Below are 19120 nucleotides of genomic sequence, written 5' to 3' on the forward strand. Positions count from 1 at the left end.
CATACAATCATTCATACATACAATCACTCATCTTTACAACACTATCATATGCACTCATACACCTATACAGACACTTACACTCTGCCACTCATCCATGGAGTTACTCACACACCTAGTCAGTCCTGTAAAGAATCAATCACACTTCCATTTTCTTGTCTATACAGTTAAACATAGAGCACCTTACATTTTCAAACATATACTAACACATACTTACTTTCTTATACAATCATTGATACAAGTACACATTGATCTGCACAGAGTCACACACCTCCCAGCCAGCCACACACACACTCAGTCTCCTATACAAATACTTGGAGAATCAATCAATAACCCATATAGTTAATCATATAGCTACTGATCAACACATGCAGCAGTTTACAGAACAACAGACATAATGATGCACAAATTAAGACAGTTTAGTCACTAACCCATGCACTCAGTGAGACACATTTAATCACTCACTCATACATTCAGTCATGCACCTACTAAATCCTTCGTCCAGACACTTATACATCTACTCATTCTTCAATATGTAAAACATATTTAAACTTTACAGAAACACACAGTCACTGGATGATGTCATCAGTGATCTCATCAGTGATGTCATTTGAGATGTCATCAGTGATGTCACTGACCATGTCATGAATGATGTAATATGTGACATGATCAGCAGTGGATTGCGGGTGCGCGATATATAGTTAGTGCAACTAACTATATATGGAATTTCAATGGTTTTGTGTGAGTAAAATAAGGTTTTTTAAATGCTAATTCCTAACTATATATGGTGTATAACCTATGGTTTTTTCAGTGAATTTTCAAGGTTTTGTAAATGCTAATTCCTAACTATATATGGTCTATAACCTATGGTTTTTTCAGTGAATATATATATATATATATATATATATATATATATATACATGAGTTTCAAAGTCCGCTCAGGAAACGCTGACGGCGGCCCCTCGGGAAGTGGCACCAATGCCGGCCGAGCACGCCGGTAGTGTAAATAATTTCAAAAGTTCCAAAGTAACGGTGCTCTCAGTCCGCAAAATAACACAACACCGCTGAAGTCTCCAAGGGTGTTTATTTAAACTAACAACATGTTTCGGCTGCGGACAGCCTTGATCACGTTAGTTTGCAAGTGAACAGTTTCCGGTAAATAACGCCAGGATTCATGGCCATAGAAACAGGACTTGGTAACACACAGCGTTAATGTGAAATTTCATATAAGTAACATACATTTTAGCATTGGTGACATAATATACTCTGTCAGATATTGTCCAACACACATTTAGAGCGATGTAAAATAAATCTTTCACATCGTGCACATTTAGTTGCAAAATTAGAAATATGTATGTACCCGTCTTCGTACACTCTTCTGTTAGCTGCACAGAAGAAAAATAATTTGAACCCCTTTGAAAACATGCACCTCAATGTGATCAAAAAGCAGTAGAGGCGTCCACCGCCATGTTTGTAGTTTGAGCGGCAACACGGAACTACACGTTGCTATAACAACCATGCGTAGTAAAGATACATCAAGGGATTTAATCGCAACCCAGCACCAGTACGCCTTGCCTGGAAAGGAAGTATAACTCACTACAACAATCTAATTGCGTTCAGTTATAAATACATAAGGCCCAACATGCAGAATGATTTACTGTAAGTAGTTAGATGCAGTTGGTGCATCTAAGCCCCAGCTCGCCACAGAGAATGTAACTACATTATTAGGCAGGTGTGAGCCAACATTCATCAAGAAATTATATTGCACAGAGTTGTATTGTGCATTGGGTACTTGCTGACCATGAGTCTATGTCTGTAAAATACACGAGGACAACAGGGCGGGAAGCCAAGGTTGTCTGGTAAGTTGTAACGGTCAAATACCACAACACACATGAGGGAACTATCCAAAGGGGGAAATTACAAAGTACCAAGTCCATGGTGTATGTTTGCCCCCCATAATGGGGCCTACCTTATCTGAAACTGTCTAGATGTCAAGTGAAGAAATATAGTGCTCCCAAAAGTGAACGTCCATTGTATAGCAGGACGAGTGAAAAAAGTTAATTGCTGTCAAATTCTTTGTGGGACCAAACCTGTAAGAAAGAGACATAAAATGCCACAATTCAGTGCTCAACATTTTCAACATTCTCACTAAAAACATCATAAATAAATAAACAGTGCATACTTGATCGGAGGGAGAGGCATAATGTTACAGATAGCATGAAACAGAAGCTAACACAATATAGGGATTATTATACTTTCAGATGAACTGCTAGCTCCTCATCCTGGTTGAGCCCCCCCGGCGTCTTTGTTTGGAATTCAATAATATATTTAGACTCTTTTTGTCTCAATTTTAGGGTCCTATCTCCCCCCCGAGGGCTTCTCTCGATTTGTTCCAGTATATGGAAGCTCATTTCAGCTGGGTTGGAAAAATGTATTTTAGCAAAATGTCTTGCCACAGGGTATTTTTCGTTCTGGTTTGCAATGGCACGATAGTGTTCAAGCACTCGATGTTTAGCTTGTTTGGTACTGCTCCCTATATACCAGAGCCCACAGGGGCAGAAAATAACATATATGACAACATCTGTACTGCAGGTCAAAAATTGAGTCAGCTTTTTCGTTGTCCCATTGTATGTGACAGATTTTTTGTGGGTACTGTACCTACATATATATATATCCCAACACGTTCGGCTCCGTTGAACCAAAAAGGACAAGCACACAGGTATCCAGTTCCAGGATGTTTTTATTACAGACCCCTCACCCCCGACAGACACATTTCGCTGGGTAGCTTCGTCAGTGTCACTGACGAAGCTACCCAGTGAGACGCGTCTGTCGGGGGTGAGGAGTCTGTAATAAAAACATCCTGGAACTGGATACCTGTGTGCTTGTCCTTTTTGGTTCAACGGAGCCGAACGTGTTGGGATTTGTAAGCGGCTCACCACCGCTGGATTGAAGCACCCGGGAATAGGAGGAGCGGCGGCGGTGAAAAGTCCTGTGCAGCAAAAAAAATATATATGTTTACAAATTCCCCCACAACGGAAAGAAGGTGAGCCATACTCGTAACATTGCTTGTTAAATAATATTATATTTTTTTAATTTCTGAAGCAGCATGGCAATCCTGATGCGTTTCGTTCTACATAGAGCTATCTCAAAGGTAGCCAACACCATACACACCGCCGCTGTGCACAAAGTAATGTTCGCTTTACTTTCAACATCCTCCAGTGGATAATTTTATCAGTGCATTTTGGGACATGTGGTCCAGCTCGCGGTGCGTGACTCATACCCTCTGGTGGGCGGTGTTGTTTTCTTTCTATTTTACTGTTTTGTCTGCGTTGATTTTCAAATTTCAGTTTGTTGCTCCCAACAGCTGTTCGTTACTCCCTGGTCAGTCCCATCTTCAAAGGCTGTTGGGGATCCATTACCGAAACAAGTCTTCGGCGGCACCACATTGCCCCACATCGTCTTCACGAGCATCAGAAGAGGTCCTAGGATGGCAATGATGGCGCTCCTGTGGTGGTGCGTCGCTCTTCGGTGGGACCAAACCGATGCAACGTTTACATATTCCCCCACAACGGAAAGAAGTTGAGCCACACTCGTAACGTTCCTTGTTAATTAATATATTTTTTTTATTTCTATAGCAGCATGGCAATCCTGACGCGTTTAGTTATACATAGAACTTTCTCAAAGGTAGCCAACACCATACACCCAGCCGCTGTGCACAATATATATATATCTATATCTATCTATCTATCTATATATATATATATATATATATATATATATATATATATATATATATAAGGGCACTTGCTCTGACACTTTTTTGCAAAATAAATATGCACTGCTGGCACTTTGATTAGTGTGATGGCTTGTCTGGTGATTTAACATCTGATATCTGTTCTCTGGAGAGGAGGTCTGCGCCTGCTTAAACCGCTGCCAGAAGCGGTTGGGATCCTTCGTTTCATATATATATATATTCACTGAAAAAACCATAGGTTAGAGACCATATATAGTTAGCTGGACATTTTATTGACATAAAACCAATGAAATTCCATATATAGTTAGTTGCACTAACTATATATCGCGCACCCGCAATCCACTGCTGATGTGTCACATATTACATCATTCATGACATGGTCAGTGACATTACTGATGACATCTCAAATGACATCACTGATGACATCACTGATGACATCATCTAGTGTCTGTGTGTTTTTGTAAAGTTTAAATATGTTTTACATATTGAAGAATGAGTGGATGTATGGAAGACTGAGTGTGTGTGTGGCTGGCTGGGAGGTGTGTGACTCTGTGCATATCAATGTGTACTTGTATCAGTGATTGTATAAGAGAGTAAGTATGTGTTAGTATATGTGTGAAAAAGTATGGTGTTCTGTGTTTAACTGTATAAATGAGGAAATCGAAGTGTGATTGATTCTTTACAGGACTGACTAGGTGTGTGAGTAACTCCATGGATGAGTGGCAGTGTGTGAGTGTCTGCATAGGTGTATGAGTGCATATGATAGTGTTGTAATAATGAGTGACTGTATGTATGAGTGATTGTATGGGTGAATGAGTGAATGTGTGTGTAGACGTAGGAATCAGTGAGTGCGTATGCAGTAACTGGTATTGGTGTGTCATGATGTCATCAGTGATGTCATTTGAGATGTCATCAGTGATGTCATCAGTGATGTCACTGACCATGTCATGAATGATGTAATATGTGACATCATCAGCAGTGGATTGCGGGTGCGCGATATATAGTTAGTGCAACTAACTATATATGGAATTTCATTGGTTTTATGTCAATAAAATGTCCAGCTAACTATATATGGTCTCTAACCTATGGTTTTTTCAGTGAATTTTCAAGGTTTTGTAAATGCAAATTCCTAACTATATATGGTCTATAACCTATGGTTTTTTCAGTGAATTTCATTGGTTTTTTAAAAGCTAATATCTATATTTGTAAAATATATTCTTTATTACGTGACGTATCACGTAGCCACGTGAGACGCCTCATGACGCGTCGCATAACCGTGACGTATCGGCTCTGCAGCGCAAACAAAACCCGTAACGTAAGCGCGCCGGAGCACGCTTACAGATATATATTTTTTTTAACCTTAATTACACAAAATCCACACGTGCACATATCTTGAGGCCTTGCAAAGGCACATCAAACAAGCAGTCGCTACAATTTTTCAAAGTTTGCTGGAAATCTATTCCCTTAATTTTTTTTTTTACTGTTTCTCTTGGTTTTCCCCTTGTTACGCTTACCGGGACGCTACTCGGTACGTGAACCGGACGCTCCAAAAACACAAGATGGCGGACTCCCGTTACGCTGCCGGTTAGCTGCCCGGTTCGCGTACCGGGAAGCGCCTCTACCGTGAAAAATCGCAAATTTTTTTTTTTTTTTTTGCCCCGCGGGGGACTTTAATATCCCCCTCATCAATCCTAGGGGGTCAGGAGGGGTTTACCTTGCCCCCTTTCCTTCATTTCCCCCTTCGTTTTTCACCACATCTTGTCTCTCGAACCTACCGAGAAACAAGATGGCGGCCGCTCTGTGGTTCTGAAAAATCTGGATCCATATTAAGTTCTGGACCCGAGAATAAAAACTTTGTCGAAATAGGACAAATTTGGTATCAAAAGACCGAGAATGACGAGTACATCAAGTACATGTATTTTCGGCGTATTCGAGTGACGATTTCACCTCGAAATCGTCATTTACATTCTAAACCCTTAGCTACATGTTGCCCTTTACATAGGCCTTAATCCAGTTGAATTTGATTCCACAAGGTCACATACTCCTTAATCGACTTCTCCCTGACCCCAGTACAAGTTAGAACCATTGCCCCAGGCCGAACTCGTTAGGTCAGTTCCCTCCCAGTGGCCGAGCAAGATAGCATCTAGGCTCAACCAGCCATAAAACCATTTCAGCGCGCACACCTGCCATATCTCGCTCACATCTTTCTCCACTCCTTTTCCTCACTTGCTTTATGATGGGGAGGTGACCGTTTTTATTAGGGGTCCAGCGATATCTGATGAAATGTTGGGCCTTGCCGGATGATTTGTTATGAGCAGCACGACGTGAAATATGTACATGTCATCATGACTCTGCTTTTCTTTTGTAATCAGTAACCATAAATGAAATACCACGAATCCAAGGAATGTTTTGCCCAAGGCTGAAAACTATGTATAAGAAGGGAAGCCTGACTTCGTGAAAGTGTGCAGTCTCCTGAGAATATACCCGTATTGTACTTCTAGGACCCTGTTACCTTGGTTGCAGCCAATAAACTAATCTTTGACTTCACCTAGAAGACTCTGAAGTTTCTGTAGGTCTGACTCAGGAGAACCCGAGGTCTCTGGGTGTTGATCCCCTGGCACCGCTGGGTTACCGGTTCTGTGCCGGTTCTTAAAAACCCAGTACCTCAGTTGGCGCCCAGCGTTTGGGGCGATTCCAGTGGTACCAATCAGCCTGAAGATCGTGAGGAGCTTCGTGTGGAAATTCCAGAGGAGGGCCCACCACCTCATCGACCCCTGCATGTCGACGTGGTCCGAAGGTCTTTGCTGCGAGGTTCCCCGCTTCCCGACGGCTACAAGGACTGCTGCCCTGGCTATCGCCCTGATGTTGGACCCTTGAAATTTTCGGTAGAGCGAAACGCTGAGACGAGTCTTCTGGTGACGCCATCGATATTTTTCAGTTAAGTATAAGTGGAGCGTCTCCCAGTCCTTAGTTGGACTTACTTTGTGGTATCTTGGAGATACAAAAGGTTTTTATTGGTTCTTGCAAGCACCATAACCGAAGGACTCGTGTATTCACGAGAAATATCGTAATCGATAAATCCTTTGAAGTTTGGAACTAGACTAGAGAGCGAGGATGCCTAGTCTTAGACTTGGGAATTGGTTTTGTCTTGGTAGTAATAATAGGGACTCCCGATTGGAGGACTCATGTCCGGTTCCTCCAGTTGGAACTCCGACTTACGAGCTATATGTTAAACATGGGGTAGACCCCATCGTTTACAACGAGGTATGGATTAAATACACTAGGAAAGATGGTGTTTTAAAATGGCCCCAATATGGTAGCTTTGATTCTGAAATCTTAGACAACCTTGAAGTTAAACTCTTCAAAAAGAAAGCCCGGCAGGCGATGTTTGACTCTTTCCGCTTATGGCGCAAAGAAGCCAAACAAAAAGAAATTAAATTAGCTAAGAAAAATAAGAGTGAAGGGGGATTTTCAGTAATGCAAGCTGCCGTGCAGTTTAAAGATAATGAGGAAGAGCAGATAAATGAGCAGTTGCACAGGCAACGTAAAATGGCAATAGATAAGTGTTATCCAGTTTTGCCGTCTCTTCATCAAGGGACAGCAAAAGAGCGTGAAAAAGACCCATTAATGTCGCAATTAATAACTTCACCACCCCCCTATGCGCAGAATGCTACAGCACCCCCGCAACCTTTAGTTGCACAAGCTGCGCCTCCGGCTCTTCCACAGCACCCACCAGCTGTTCTTCAGCTGGCTCCTACTTCTTCGGTGCAGCCTCCTCCAGGCCCACCGACCACTTCTGTTTAACCTGTGTTTTCTACGATTTTGCCTACAGTGCTTTCTACATCTCCTAATGCCCCCTCTATGATTTTGCCTAGTACCACATCTATTATTCCTGATACCTCTTCTGCCATCTCTACCCCCGCCTTATCTCACCCCGTTTTTTCATCTGTTTGTCCTTCAGTTTCACCTTCCATTCGGCAGAAAATGGCCAGCACTGTTACTAATCTTCTTTTACCTCTTTTCGGGTCGCCTGCTACGACCCCTAACATAGGAAGAAGACAGTTGCGAAGTCAACTGCCTGATTATCAAGAGAGAGATTCCCTGAATAGTTTAGCTCGGAAATGGGTCATGGACACTGCAAAATATGACTTACAATCTGTCATGGAAGTCTTCCATCAATGGGAAGCAGCGACACAGAGATATGTGTTCGAACAGATGTGTGTCTTTCTTGGCGAGGATTTAGAAGACAATGATCAAGAATGCATCCCGCGAGAGATGTGTCGTATACGATTTAAGTTTGGAGAGGGTATGATTGTAGGTCCCGATGTGGAAAAAGCAGTTGAAATGCTATTATCATATCGAAGTAAGGGAAGCAGTTCTGGGTCACCATCGGAATCCAGTGCATCTAGTAGGAAAAAGGCACGACAATACCCTATGAGAGAAGTTCCCCCACAGTGGAGAGAGGGTGACGCGACAGCTGTCCCACCTGTCCTGCCCCACTTTCACCGTGTATGGGTACATGTCCCATGGAAGCGAGCTGAAGTTTTAGCACTCAAACAAACACTACCAGATCCGCGTAAAAATCCTGCAGGGTACTATAAAGAATTGTCGCAAACTGCTGGGTCATGTATAATGAATTTGGCCGATATGTTATTCGGGAACGTTGTTCCACAGCCTTTATGGGGAAAAATTCGCCATGTAGATCATGACCAGGAATTAGGTGACACGTGGGTTAATATTACTGCTGCAGATGCACGACAAGTTGGTGGTGCCAAGCCTGAGCCTCTGATAGCGGAACTACCTGGTAGAATAGTAGATTACATGAAAACGATAATGCCTGCAATACGCGTAAATTGGGATAAGTTATCTGCATGCAAGCAAAAGAAAGAAGAAACTGTTTCAGATTTCTTCACCAGATTTGAAGAAACATTCATTGACCACAGCGGTCAAGATATGACCACAGAAGGTGGTCAGAGATTGTTTGTCGATAAATTTGTGCACAATCTGCTTCCAGACTTGTGTAGGAAATTAAAAGATTCGGAAAGTTCTTGGGCAGTCTCATCTTCAGCCCAGATATTAGCTACCGCACAGTACTACGAGAATAGAGACAAAGATGAGAAAGATAAAGTAGAAAAGAAAACTAGAGAACTCAAAACGAAGGTTTTGCTACAGCAAGCCTATCCGCCACGTGGTGGTGGTAATCAAAATAATAATGGTCAGAATAACTACCAGAACACTTTTCAGCAGCCTCAACAATATCAGAGAAACTTGCAAAGATTCGATTACAATCAAAACCGCGTAGGTCCCAACCAGTGTTTATATTGCAAACAAGAGGGTCATTACAAATATAACTGTCCTGCCCTACCACAACGTGCAAATGGAATTTCTGGCGTAAGAGGTCGTGGTAGTCAGCAAGCGCCTAGAGGTAGAGGGCGTGGAAACGCCCCTCAGGACGCACGTCCCCTTCCACCACAAAACTCTATGAACAGGTTTGACCAGCAAAATAACGTATCTGACAGGACAGCTCAATACTACGTTTATGAGTATTACACAGAAAATGAGCAGTGGGAGAATAATGATTGCTAGGACAGCCTTAGACAAGGAGAGGGAGTTGTTTCAGTTCCAGTAGATCAGAGTGGACCTTACGTTGAGGTGATTACATCGGGTGTGTCAGAACCTTTTCTGTTGGATACTGGTGCTACAAAGAGTTCTATTATGCACTCCAAACTCCCTGGCGCACCTTTGTCTGGCGAAATGAACGTTTCCGTAGGTTTTTCTGGCGCCCGGGTTAGAAATCCGATTTCTGACCCTTTATCTCTTTCTGTTGGTCCTTGTGAATTCGAAGCACCCCTTATTTTGACAACAGGTTGTGGTGAAAATTTGCTAGGATTAGATTTGCTAAAAAGATTGTATGCGACTTTGTACTGTTCTCCGTCAGGAGTACAACTTACTTTAGGTAAGAAAGTGGTTTCTCCCATGTATTTGTCGAGAAATGCACTTCCAGCAGAATTGGCACTTCTACCAGATATTCTTTGGGCTACTGGTCCGAATGATGTAGGTCTTTTAGAAATTCCACCGTATGTTGTAACATTGAAGCCGAATGTGAAAATGCCACGAATTCCCCAATACAGAATATCCAATGAGGGCGAAAAAGCTTTGCTAGCGATTGTTTACGAGTTGATTGAAAAAGACGTAATTGAAGAAACACGAGGCAATGTTTGCAATAGTCCTGTTCTGCCTGTTTTAAAACGAACTGACCCTTCTCAGCCACCTGTGTATAGATTCGTGATTGATCTTAGAGAAGTAAATAAGATAGTGGTGCCACAATTCCCAGTTGTCCCCGACATTACAACATTATTGACTATGATTCCAGCCTCTGCATCCTGGTTTTCGGTGATTGACCTGAAGAATGCTTTCTTCAGTATCCCGATTGCTGAGGAAAGCAGGGATATTTTTTCCTTTAGTTTAGGAGGTCGCAGCTTCCGCTTTAAACGCGCTCCTCAAGGCTACTGTGAAAGCCCCTCAATATATAGTCAAGCTCTGAAATGTCAGCTTGACACAATGGTTTTGCCCAAAGGTGCCACTCTCGTACAGTACGTGGACGATTTGCTCATAGCTGCGGATACTGAGAAAATATGTAAAATGGCCACGTTGACATTACTGCGTCATCTATGTGATCTGCATCACAAGGTGTCACTTTCCAAGCTTCAATATTGCCGACAAGAAGTGACCTACTTAGGTCATCTCTTATCGAAGGAGGGAAGGAAACTGACCCCAGAAAGAATTCAGGCAATAGCTAAATTGAATGTGCCAAGAACGCAGAGAGAAGTACGCGCTTTCTTGGGCATTACATCGTACTGTAGACAGTGGATTCCAAATTTTTCGTTATTAGCCAAACCCTTATTGGCACTAACGTGTACAAATACACCCAATCCCATTCCTTGGTCTGATGAGTGTCAGAAAAGTTTTCTCGAATTACGCACAGCATTATGTTCGGCCCCTGTGTTAGGTAACCCCAACTACAGTAAACCTTTCACATTATATGTCCACGAGAAGGAGGGCTGTGCATTGTCTGTGCTGACTCAGTTATACGGAGATAGACAGCGGCCATGCGCCTATTTTTCGTCAACTTTGGATCCGGTAGCACGAGCATTGCCGAGTTGTTTAAGGGCCACAGCAGCAGCAGCTGTTTCTATTCGACAGTCTGCAGGTCTAGTAATGAATAATACACTAATCGTGATGGTCCCGCTTGCAGTAGACACGTTGTTAAATAGGACCAAGACACAGCACTTAACTAGTGCTCGACTGTCCAGTTATGAATTGACGCTACTAGCGAGCCATGTGCACATAAAAAGGTGCAGTACCTTGAACATAGCCACATTGTTACCAATTACAGAGGAATCGGATGCTTCAGAACAGCACGATTGTTTCCTCAGAACAGAGGAAGAGACGAAGGGGAGAGTTGATTTGTTCGACACTCCTCTTGCTGAATGTGATGGTACATTATGGGTGGATGGTTCCTGCTTTAAACTCCCAAATGGTAACGTGACTACAGCATATGCTGTCACAACTTTGCACACAATCATTGAAACTGCGCGAATACCACATGGTTCAGCTCAAGCCGCTGAACTCGTGGCACTGACGAGAGCATGTGTGTTATCTAAAGGAATGAAAGTGACTGTCTATACCGACAGTCAGTATGCTTTTGGAGTGGCTCACAGTTTTGGACGATTGTGGAGAGAACGTGGGTTCCTGACTTCGCATGGAGCTAAGATTCAGCATGGTCAGTTGGTGAATGAGCTTCTTGAATCACTGACGTTGCCCCTGAAAGTAGCGATCGTGAAATGTAGTGCACACAAGAAAGTGATTGATGATGTTGGTCGTGGAAATGCATTTGCTGATGAAACTGCTAAGGAAACTGCAAAGAATATGATGAGCCGAATGTATGTTGCGAGCCCAGAAAGATGGACTGGTGATGTTGGAATATGTGAAGACACGATAGAAAGTGTGAAGTCCATCCAAGCTGAGGCCACGGAGAAAGAGTTAAGCATGTGGAGAGAAAGTACAGGGAGAATGGATGCAAATGGTTGTTGGATTGAATCGACAGAGCAACAGAGATGGTTGTTACCCGATGCATATGTGCCTGCAGTGGTTACAATGGCTCATGGGATGGCCCATATCAGCGCGAAAGGGATTTGCGAGTTGTTGGCCCCAGTGTGGAAGAATTCAGGGATTCCCAAGTATGCAGAGAATGTTGTCAAGAATTGCATGGTATGTCTGAAGCACAAACCTGGTAGGGGAACCCCAACTCCAGCTGGTCATTTTGCACCTCCTACGTATCCGTTCGAGGTTTTGCAGCTAGATTTCATACACATGGAGAGGTGCAACAACTTAAAATACGTGCTCGTGGTTGTTTGTGCCTTCTCAAGATGGGTAGAAGCCTATCCCCTAAGGGACAATACTGCCTTGTCCACAGCGAAAGCCCTTGTGAAAGAGTTCTTCCCCAGGTTCGGAATGCCTAGAATGGTCTGGTCTGACAACGGAAGTGAATTTGTGGGTTGTGTGATGAAAAGAGTGTGTGAAGGGCTAGGCATTAGACAGAAGTTCCACGCTGCAAATCACCCCCAATCAGCTGGATTAGTGGAATGCTACAATGGCACGCTTAAACTTAAATTGGCCAAAATCCAAGCGAGCACAGGTCTTAAATGGCCTGACGCTCTACCCTTAGCACTCCTATCCACCAGAATGACTGTGCATTCGCGAATAAAACTCAGCCCCTATGAAATAATCTTTGGTCGGCCAGCCAACATATGGGGAGTGCCTAGGCCCACGAAGTTTAGCGAGCTGCAACACCCCATTTTGCTTGACTATTTGTATGAATTGACGGCTAAATTGCGTGTTTTATATCAACAGGTCCACAACACCTTGCCTCCGGTCTCTGAGACACCGGGTCACTCCATTGACCCCGGTTCATGGGTGCTTGTCAGAAACTTCCAAAGAACAAGAAACGACCAGCCCAGATGGACCGGGCCTCACCTCGTCCACCTGTCTACAAGGTCGGCTGTTAGGGTGGAGGGGAAGGCCAATTGGGTCCACGGGATCCATTGTAAGAAAATACCCTTCCCTCTGCCACATGACCAATGGGTCCGAAAAGGAGGCACTGACTCAGAGCGCACAACTGATGAACGTGTAAGAGAAGCCAATCCTGATTGTGAAAGTGGGAACATTTTTCAAGAAACTGCGCCACCACCAGAACAATTGAACTTTGTGGAACCTGAGCTACTATTTCTGGACCAGACAGTACCCGGGAAAAGACGCTACAAATTGCGACCAAGAAAAACAGACTAAAGTAAAAGTGATTTATTTTATGATCCGAGAGAAAAACCTGTGGACTAATAAAAAAATGTGTTTTTCCCCAAATCCTATTTTTGAAAGTGCAGATTCTCCCATCTAGGTAACTTGCTTATTTTTGTTTTTCTCGAACCGCCATCCGGGTTCCGCTGCTAGGGTCGCGGTTGATTAAAGACTTTTGGGTGCAGCTGACGACGTTAGGTCGCTGGTTCCGGTTGGTCCAAGGGAGCTGCCCTAGACTGACGGAAGCATCCTTTAGCAGAGACAACCTACCACCGCGGGCAGCACCTTAGAGAGGATGGAGTTTCCTGATGTGGAGAGGCCTGCCAAACAAATGAACTTTAAGCAGAGACTTTTGAAAACAATAACGAAGAAAATTTTTATAATAATGTGTATTTTTATGCTATTTAGCGTAATGGTCTTTTTGATAAGCTATGTTTTATTCTCTTTTCATGTGACATTTGCGCCCACTACATCACCCATACCTCCTCCTACTGTTTCCTCTCATTCTTTCCACCCTTTGCCTGACCACGAATCAAATAGGAGATTAGAGTTCATTAATAACTCCTTCGTTCAGTTATTACACCAACACCAACTTGTAATGAACACAACCAACTGTTGGGTGTGTGGACTCATGCCCCACACCACGGATATGGGTCAGTATGGGCATATAGGACAATGTTCATATATGCACGAGAAATCCAACCCCTACGTTCTGTAAAAGACAACCTCAAGACTAGCGCCCTAGTCAAGGGTATAGTTGACATGATCAAGGAAGTAACTTCTTACGAAGATACCCCGGATGATGAGATACTTGCATATGTAGGTTGGAATGTGACCGGATATGGCATTACATTAAGTGAGAAACAGCAAGCCAAGAGATCGTCCCCTATCTGGATCATACCCCATCAAGGTCACCTGTGTCTGCAAGGTATTGGTAGGAATCCCAGAGCTCAGCTAGGGAAGAGTGTCTGTACAGAAACGTACGTTTTTGGATCTCAGACTTCCCCTGCCTTTTTAGCCGCTAAGGGTACTTATTTCATCTGCCATGATAGAGCCTATACATGGTTGCCCCCTGACTTCTCGGGCTCATGTTTTGTTTCATTCCTGTTACCTCCCACCTACACAGCAGCGGCGGATTACCATCGGACAAGGGTAGTTAGAGGTGTTTTGAGTAAAGAAGACACTGCAGGTCAAGAATTTGGTGACTTTGCAATGGGTGTTCTGCCGTTCTGGGGAGCCATGGCTAACAGCAGAAACATAAGGCAATTGACAAGGGTAGTTGAATGCACCGTGATTGAAACTGCTGGTGCCCTTAGTAACCTGACTGCTGAGCTCCAGTTGGATCGACTTATGACCCTTCAGAACCGGGTCGCTTTGGATGTAATACTTGCGGACCGAGGTGGAGTATGCAAATTGATCCAGTCCAGTTGTTGCATTTTTATTGCAGATAATGCTCCGACAGTGTACGGGGCCATCTCCAAACTACATAAGATTTCCGAATCTATTCATGTGGATAAAGGAGATTGGTCATTAATGGGATGGTTCTGGGAACTGATATCTGCCTGGGGATGGAAAATCCTGATGGTCATTGGGATGGTCTTAGCCATTCTTTTCCTGTTCTGTCTATGCATACAGTGTGCTCCTGCAATATGTGGCCTCTGTGCTACATTATGTGTAAGGAAGCCTGTGTCAAGACATGAGCTCAGCACTAGAATGATGTTGCAGCAACATCTCAATGACTTTAGGAATATAGATCTGGACTCAGATTAACATGAGGATAGATTAATTGCCTATGTAAGGGCAAAAGGAGGGTCTGTGGTTCCGAAAAATCTGGATCCATATTAAGTTCTGGACCCGAGAATAAAAACTTTGTCGAAATAGGACGAATTTGGTATCAAAAGACCGAGAATGACGAGTACATCAAGTACATGTATTTTCGGCGTATTCGAGTGACGATTTCACCTCGAAATCGTCATTTACATTCTAAACCCTTAGCTACATGTTGCCCTTTACATAGGCCTTAATCCAGTTGAATTTGATTCCACAAGGACACATACTCCTTAATCGACTTCTCCCTGACCCCAGTACAAGTTAGAACCATTGCCCCAGGCCGAACTCGTTAGGTCAGTTCCCTCCCAGTGGCCGAGCAAGATAGCATCTAGGCTCAACCAGCCATAAAACCATTTCAGCGCGCACACCTGCCATATCTCGCTCACATCTTTCTCCACTCCTTTTCCTCACTTGCTTTATGATGGGGAGGTGACCGTTTTTATTAGGGGTCCAGCGATATCTGATGAAATGTTGGGCCTTGCCGGATGATTTGTTATGAGCAGCACGACGTGAAATATGTACATGTCATCATGACTCTGCTTTTCTTTTGTAATCAGTAACCATAAATGAAATACCACGAATCCAAGGAATGTTTTGCCCAAGGCTGAAAACTATGTATAAGAAGGGAAGCCTGACTTCGTGAAAGTGTGCAGTCTCCTGAGAATATACCCGTATTGTACTTCTAGGACCCTGTTACCTTGGTTGCAGCCAATAAACTAATCTTTGACTTCACCTAGAAGACTCTGAAGTTTCTGTAGGTCTGACTCAGGAGAACCCGAGGTCTCTGGGTGTTGATCCCCTGGCACCGCTGGGTTACCGGTTCTGTGCCGGTTCTTAAAAACCCAGTACCTCAGCTCCGGACTGTTTACAATGTTGACAGCTACGCTGCCGGTTAGCTGCCCGGTTAGCTGCCCGGTGAGCGTCCCGGTGAGCGTACCGGGACGCGCCTCTACGGACTGTTTAGAATGTTGACAGACACCGGAGAGCCAATCAGCTTCGCGAAGTTCTGTTACGCGTCAGGTACGCGAACCGGGGCGCTAACCGGAGCGCTGTTACAGATATATATATTTTTTTAAACGTTAATTTCTCAAAATCCACTGGAGCACATATATTGAGACATAGCAACGGCGCGTCGGGCAAACCATATCTACAATTTTGCCAAGTTTCATGTAAATCCATTCAGCCGTTCGAGCTAAAATTGAGTCCAACCGCCCTATGGAAAAATGAATGGGAAAAACGCGTTTTGGGACCCCCCTTTTTTCTCGGCCCCCCCTTGACGAAACCCCTCCAAATTTTCAGGGGCTGCTCAGAAACAAAATTTGCCATTTTCCTGAAAATTTCAGTCAATTCCGTCCACAAACGCCAAAATTAGCAGACATAGAATTTTCAGAAATCCCATAGAGAAAAAATCCTAACTATATATACCTACTGGCTATCGCCAGTAGGTAATATATATATATATATATATATATATATATATACATATATATATATATATATTACCTACTGGTGGTCGCCAGTAGGTAGTTATAGTTAGAGCCTAATTTCCATGCAAAAAGTGTTTTTTGATTTGCTAATAACTTTGTCGTTGTTGGACGAATCTTCGCTACATTCTCCAAAAAAAAGGTCTATCCAGGTTAGCTCCTATCCGGAAAGTTTAGGGGTGATTCGTCAAGCGGGAGGTGAGAAAAAAGGGGGTCCCATAAAATGTTTTCTCTATGTTAATTTCCATAGGACATTTTATTGCGGGCTACAGCCCGAACTGAGTTATAGTAAATTTGGCAAAAAGGTAGCACTTGGTTCAGAAAGTGACCTTTTTTTTAAATGGTGTAAGTCTGTTCAGTAGTTGTTGAGAAATTAAAAAAATGAAAGTCTCAAAATCAATTTCCCATAGGAAACTTTAGCAAAGGCTACAGCCCGCACTGCTGAACGGAATTACACCAAATTTGGCAAAAAGGTAGCGCTTAGTTCAGACAGCAACTTTTTTTTAAATGGTGTAAATCCATTCAGTAGTTGCTGAGAATTTAAAAAAATAAAAGGTTCGATATTTGGGGCAGCGGTGGGTTCGCGCACCTTCCGGACCACGAGCTTCAATGTGATTGGTTGCAACACTCCAAACCAGTAAGTGTTGGCAGTCATCTTATGACTCGGTAGAACTGAGTCACCAGAAAACAATAGAAAAAAGATTATAAAAAAAGTAAAGGGAGCAGGGTATAAACACCCTGACCCCTAGGCCTGAGGCCCAAATTCTTTTTTATTTATTTTTTTTAAAACATCCAAATGCACACTCAGTGAGCAAATCCGGATGAAACAATTAAAAAAAAAAAAAAAAAAGCGGGGGCTCTCCTACTTCATTTAAATGAGCCAAAGGGTGGGCCAGGTCCCGGGGCAATCCTATTATTAATATTGCAGTGGCCTGCGGGCCCCCTGCAGCTCTGGGGACCACCACCTCCCTGTGCAATAGGTGCGGGAGGGCGACGGCCCTTCCGCAGCCCCAGGGACCGCCCCCTCCCCAGGCCTTGTTTTGTATTTAGTGGGGGGCCTTCGAGACCCTCCTGAGCCCCCGGGACTGCCACCCTCTGGGGCTTTAATGAAATATGCAGGGCCTCCCCGAAGCCTCGGGGACCACCACCTCCCCGGGGCTTTGAAAATAGAGGGAGGGGGCCGCACAGCCCCCCTCCTGGAGCCCTTGAGGGACCTGGGGACCGCCACCCCCCAGGGCCAGCTCATGCAATGTCCCAGCGTACCCACTCCCGGGACATTGCAGTTTGCTATGGCAGGGTGGGAGCATGACTCCAGCCCTTTCATAGCAAACTCTGCTTTGCTTCTTTGAAGCGAGAGCAGGAAAACCTGCTCTCGCTTCAATGAAGCAAAGCAGGATTGCTTTTGGGCAAGGGGAGCTGCATGTTAGCAGCTCCCCTTGCCCAAAAGCAATGCTGGTTCCCGCAGGAGGTGGGGAGCCGGCGGGACCGTGGGGACATTGGGGCTCTGCCCACAGTCCCCAATGAAGAGGCCAGGCCCCGGAGGATGGGGTCCTCGGGGCCAGTAGTCGACAAGGGAAGGGGGACCACGCGGCCCCCCTTCCTAATGATTAATAAATACATTCAAGAATTGGACATGCCGCGGGGGATGGGGTCCTCAGGGGGAATATAAATTCATGGAAGTGGACCGTTTATGGGGGGAAAAGTTTGGAGTGGCAATCCTAACGTGGCGCTGAGTACTGCCCCCTAGTGTGAATGTGCTGGGTGCTCTGCTCTCAGCACGACCCCCTAGTATGACTGCGCTGAGTTTACAGCTCTCAGCTCGGCCCCTAGTGTGAACACGCTGGGTGCGGGGCTCTCAGCGTGGCACCCGAGTACTTCACAGGTCTTTAAAAGACCATTTACCTGTAAATGAGCCTTTGTTGTGTTTTCACCTCTTCTTAGAGCCCCTGCATCTCCACTCTGCCTCTGAGTGGAAGAGTTAGCCCCCCCAAAATGTTTATCAACATTCCCCGAAATCTGGCTCTAGTTGCGCCCCTGACTGGCATACTCCGGCTCTGCCCCCTCCACTTACGCTTATAGAATTCCGTAGATTCTCTCCGCCGTATGTCAATGATCCAGCTGTGGGGCTGGGAATATCTTGCAGACAGGATTCTGGGCCTTTTAATACCTGTGCTTCACGGACCCAGCTGCTCGCTTTAGGGGATCCAGTGGAAGGGACTCTGGGGATCCAACAGAATTCCTTGATCCAGAGATAAACGACCTGGGAGGGTATCCACTGAATGAGAATGCAGTATACCACAATGAGAATTCCAAGCTCCAGGACTCGGTTTTCCAGGCATCCGTGCTGTCTTCCCGCTAGCCAGTGGCCCAGATTTTAGTGGGCGGGAACCCATGGTACTAGAGCAAAGGCTGTGGGGATCCTGTAGCAAAGAAGGCAGGTATCTCAGGAACTGGCGTGGTGCCTACTCACGCTCCGTGCGTAGCGTTGGCTCTCCCAAGGCTTGGTTTGCCATCCTGACGCTCCGTCAGGGTTGCCACTGGTTGGCAGCCAATTAGAACCAAGCTTGTGCTCAGGAGTTAGGCTCCGCCAACATATGTACTTATCCAATCACTCCGCCAAGCCCCAAGCACTTATAAATTCGCCATACACTTTCCTCGCAGTACTCTAAACATACAGTCTCTGCCCATGTACTCATAGAAT

At 44.5% G+C, this 19120-nt stretch overlaps 1 protein-coding gene across 1 annotated transcript in view; it reads right to left on the minus strand.

Moving 5' to 3' along the window:
* Nucleotides 1-1074: 1074 nt before the first annotated feature.
* LOC144824915 (uncharacterized) overlaps nucleotides 1075-19120 on the minus strand; it is a 53900-nt gene continuing 35854 nt past the window's right edge. Inside the window, exon 3 of the mRNA XM_078683879.1 lies at nucleotides 1075-2087. Within this exon, the coding sequence (XP_078540005.1) occupies nucleotides 1982-2087 (106 nt within the window). The 3' untranslated portion in view covers nucleotides 1075-1981. The remainder of the gene's footprint in view (nucleotides 2088-19120) is intronic.

Source organism: Lissotriton helveticus, chromosome 3_1, assembly GCF_964261635.1.
Source record: "Lissotriton helveticus chromosome 3_1, aLisHel1.1, whole genome shotgun sequence".
Lineage (NCBI taxonomy): Eukaryota > Metazoa > Chordata > Amphibia > Caudata > Salamandridae > Lissotriton > Lissotriton helveticus.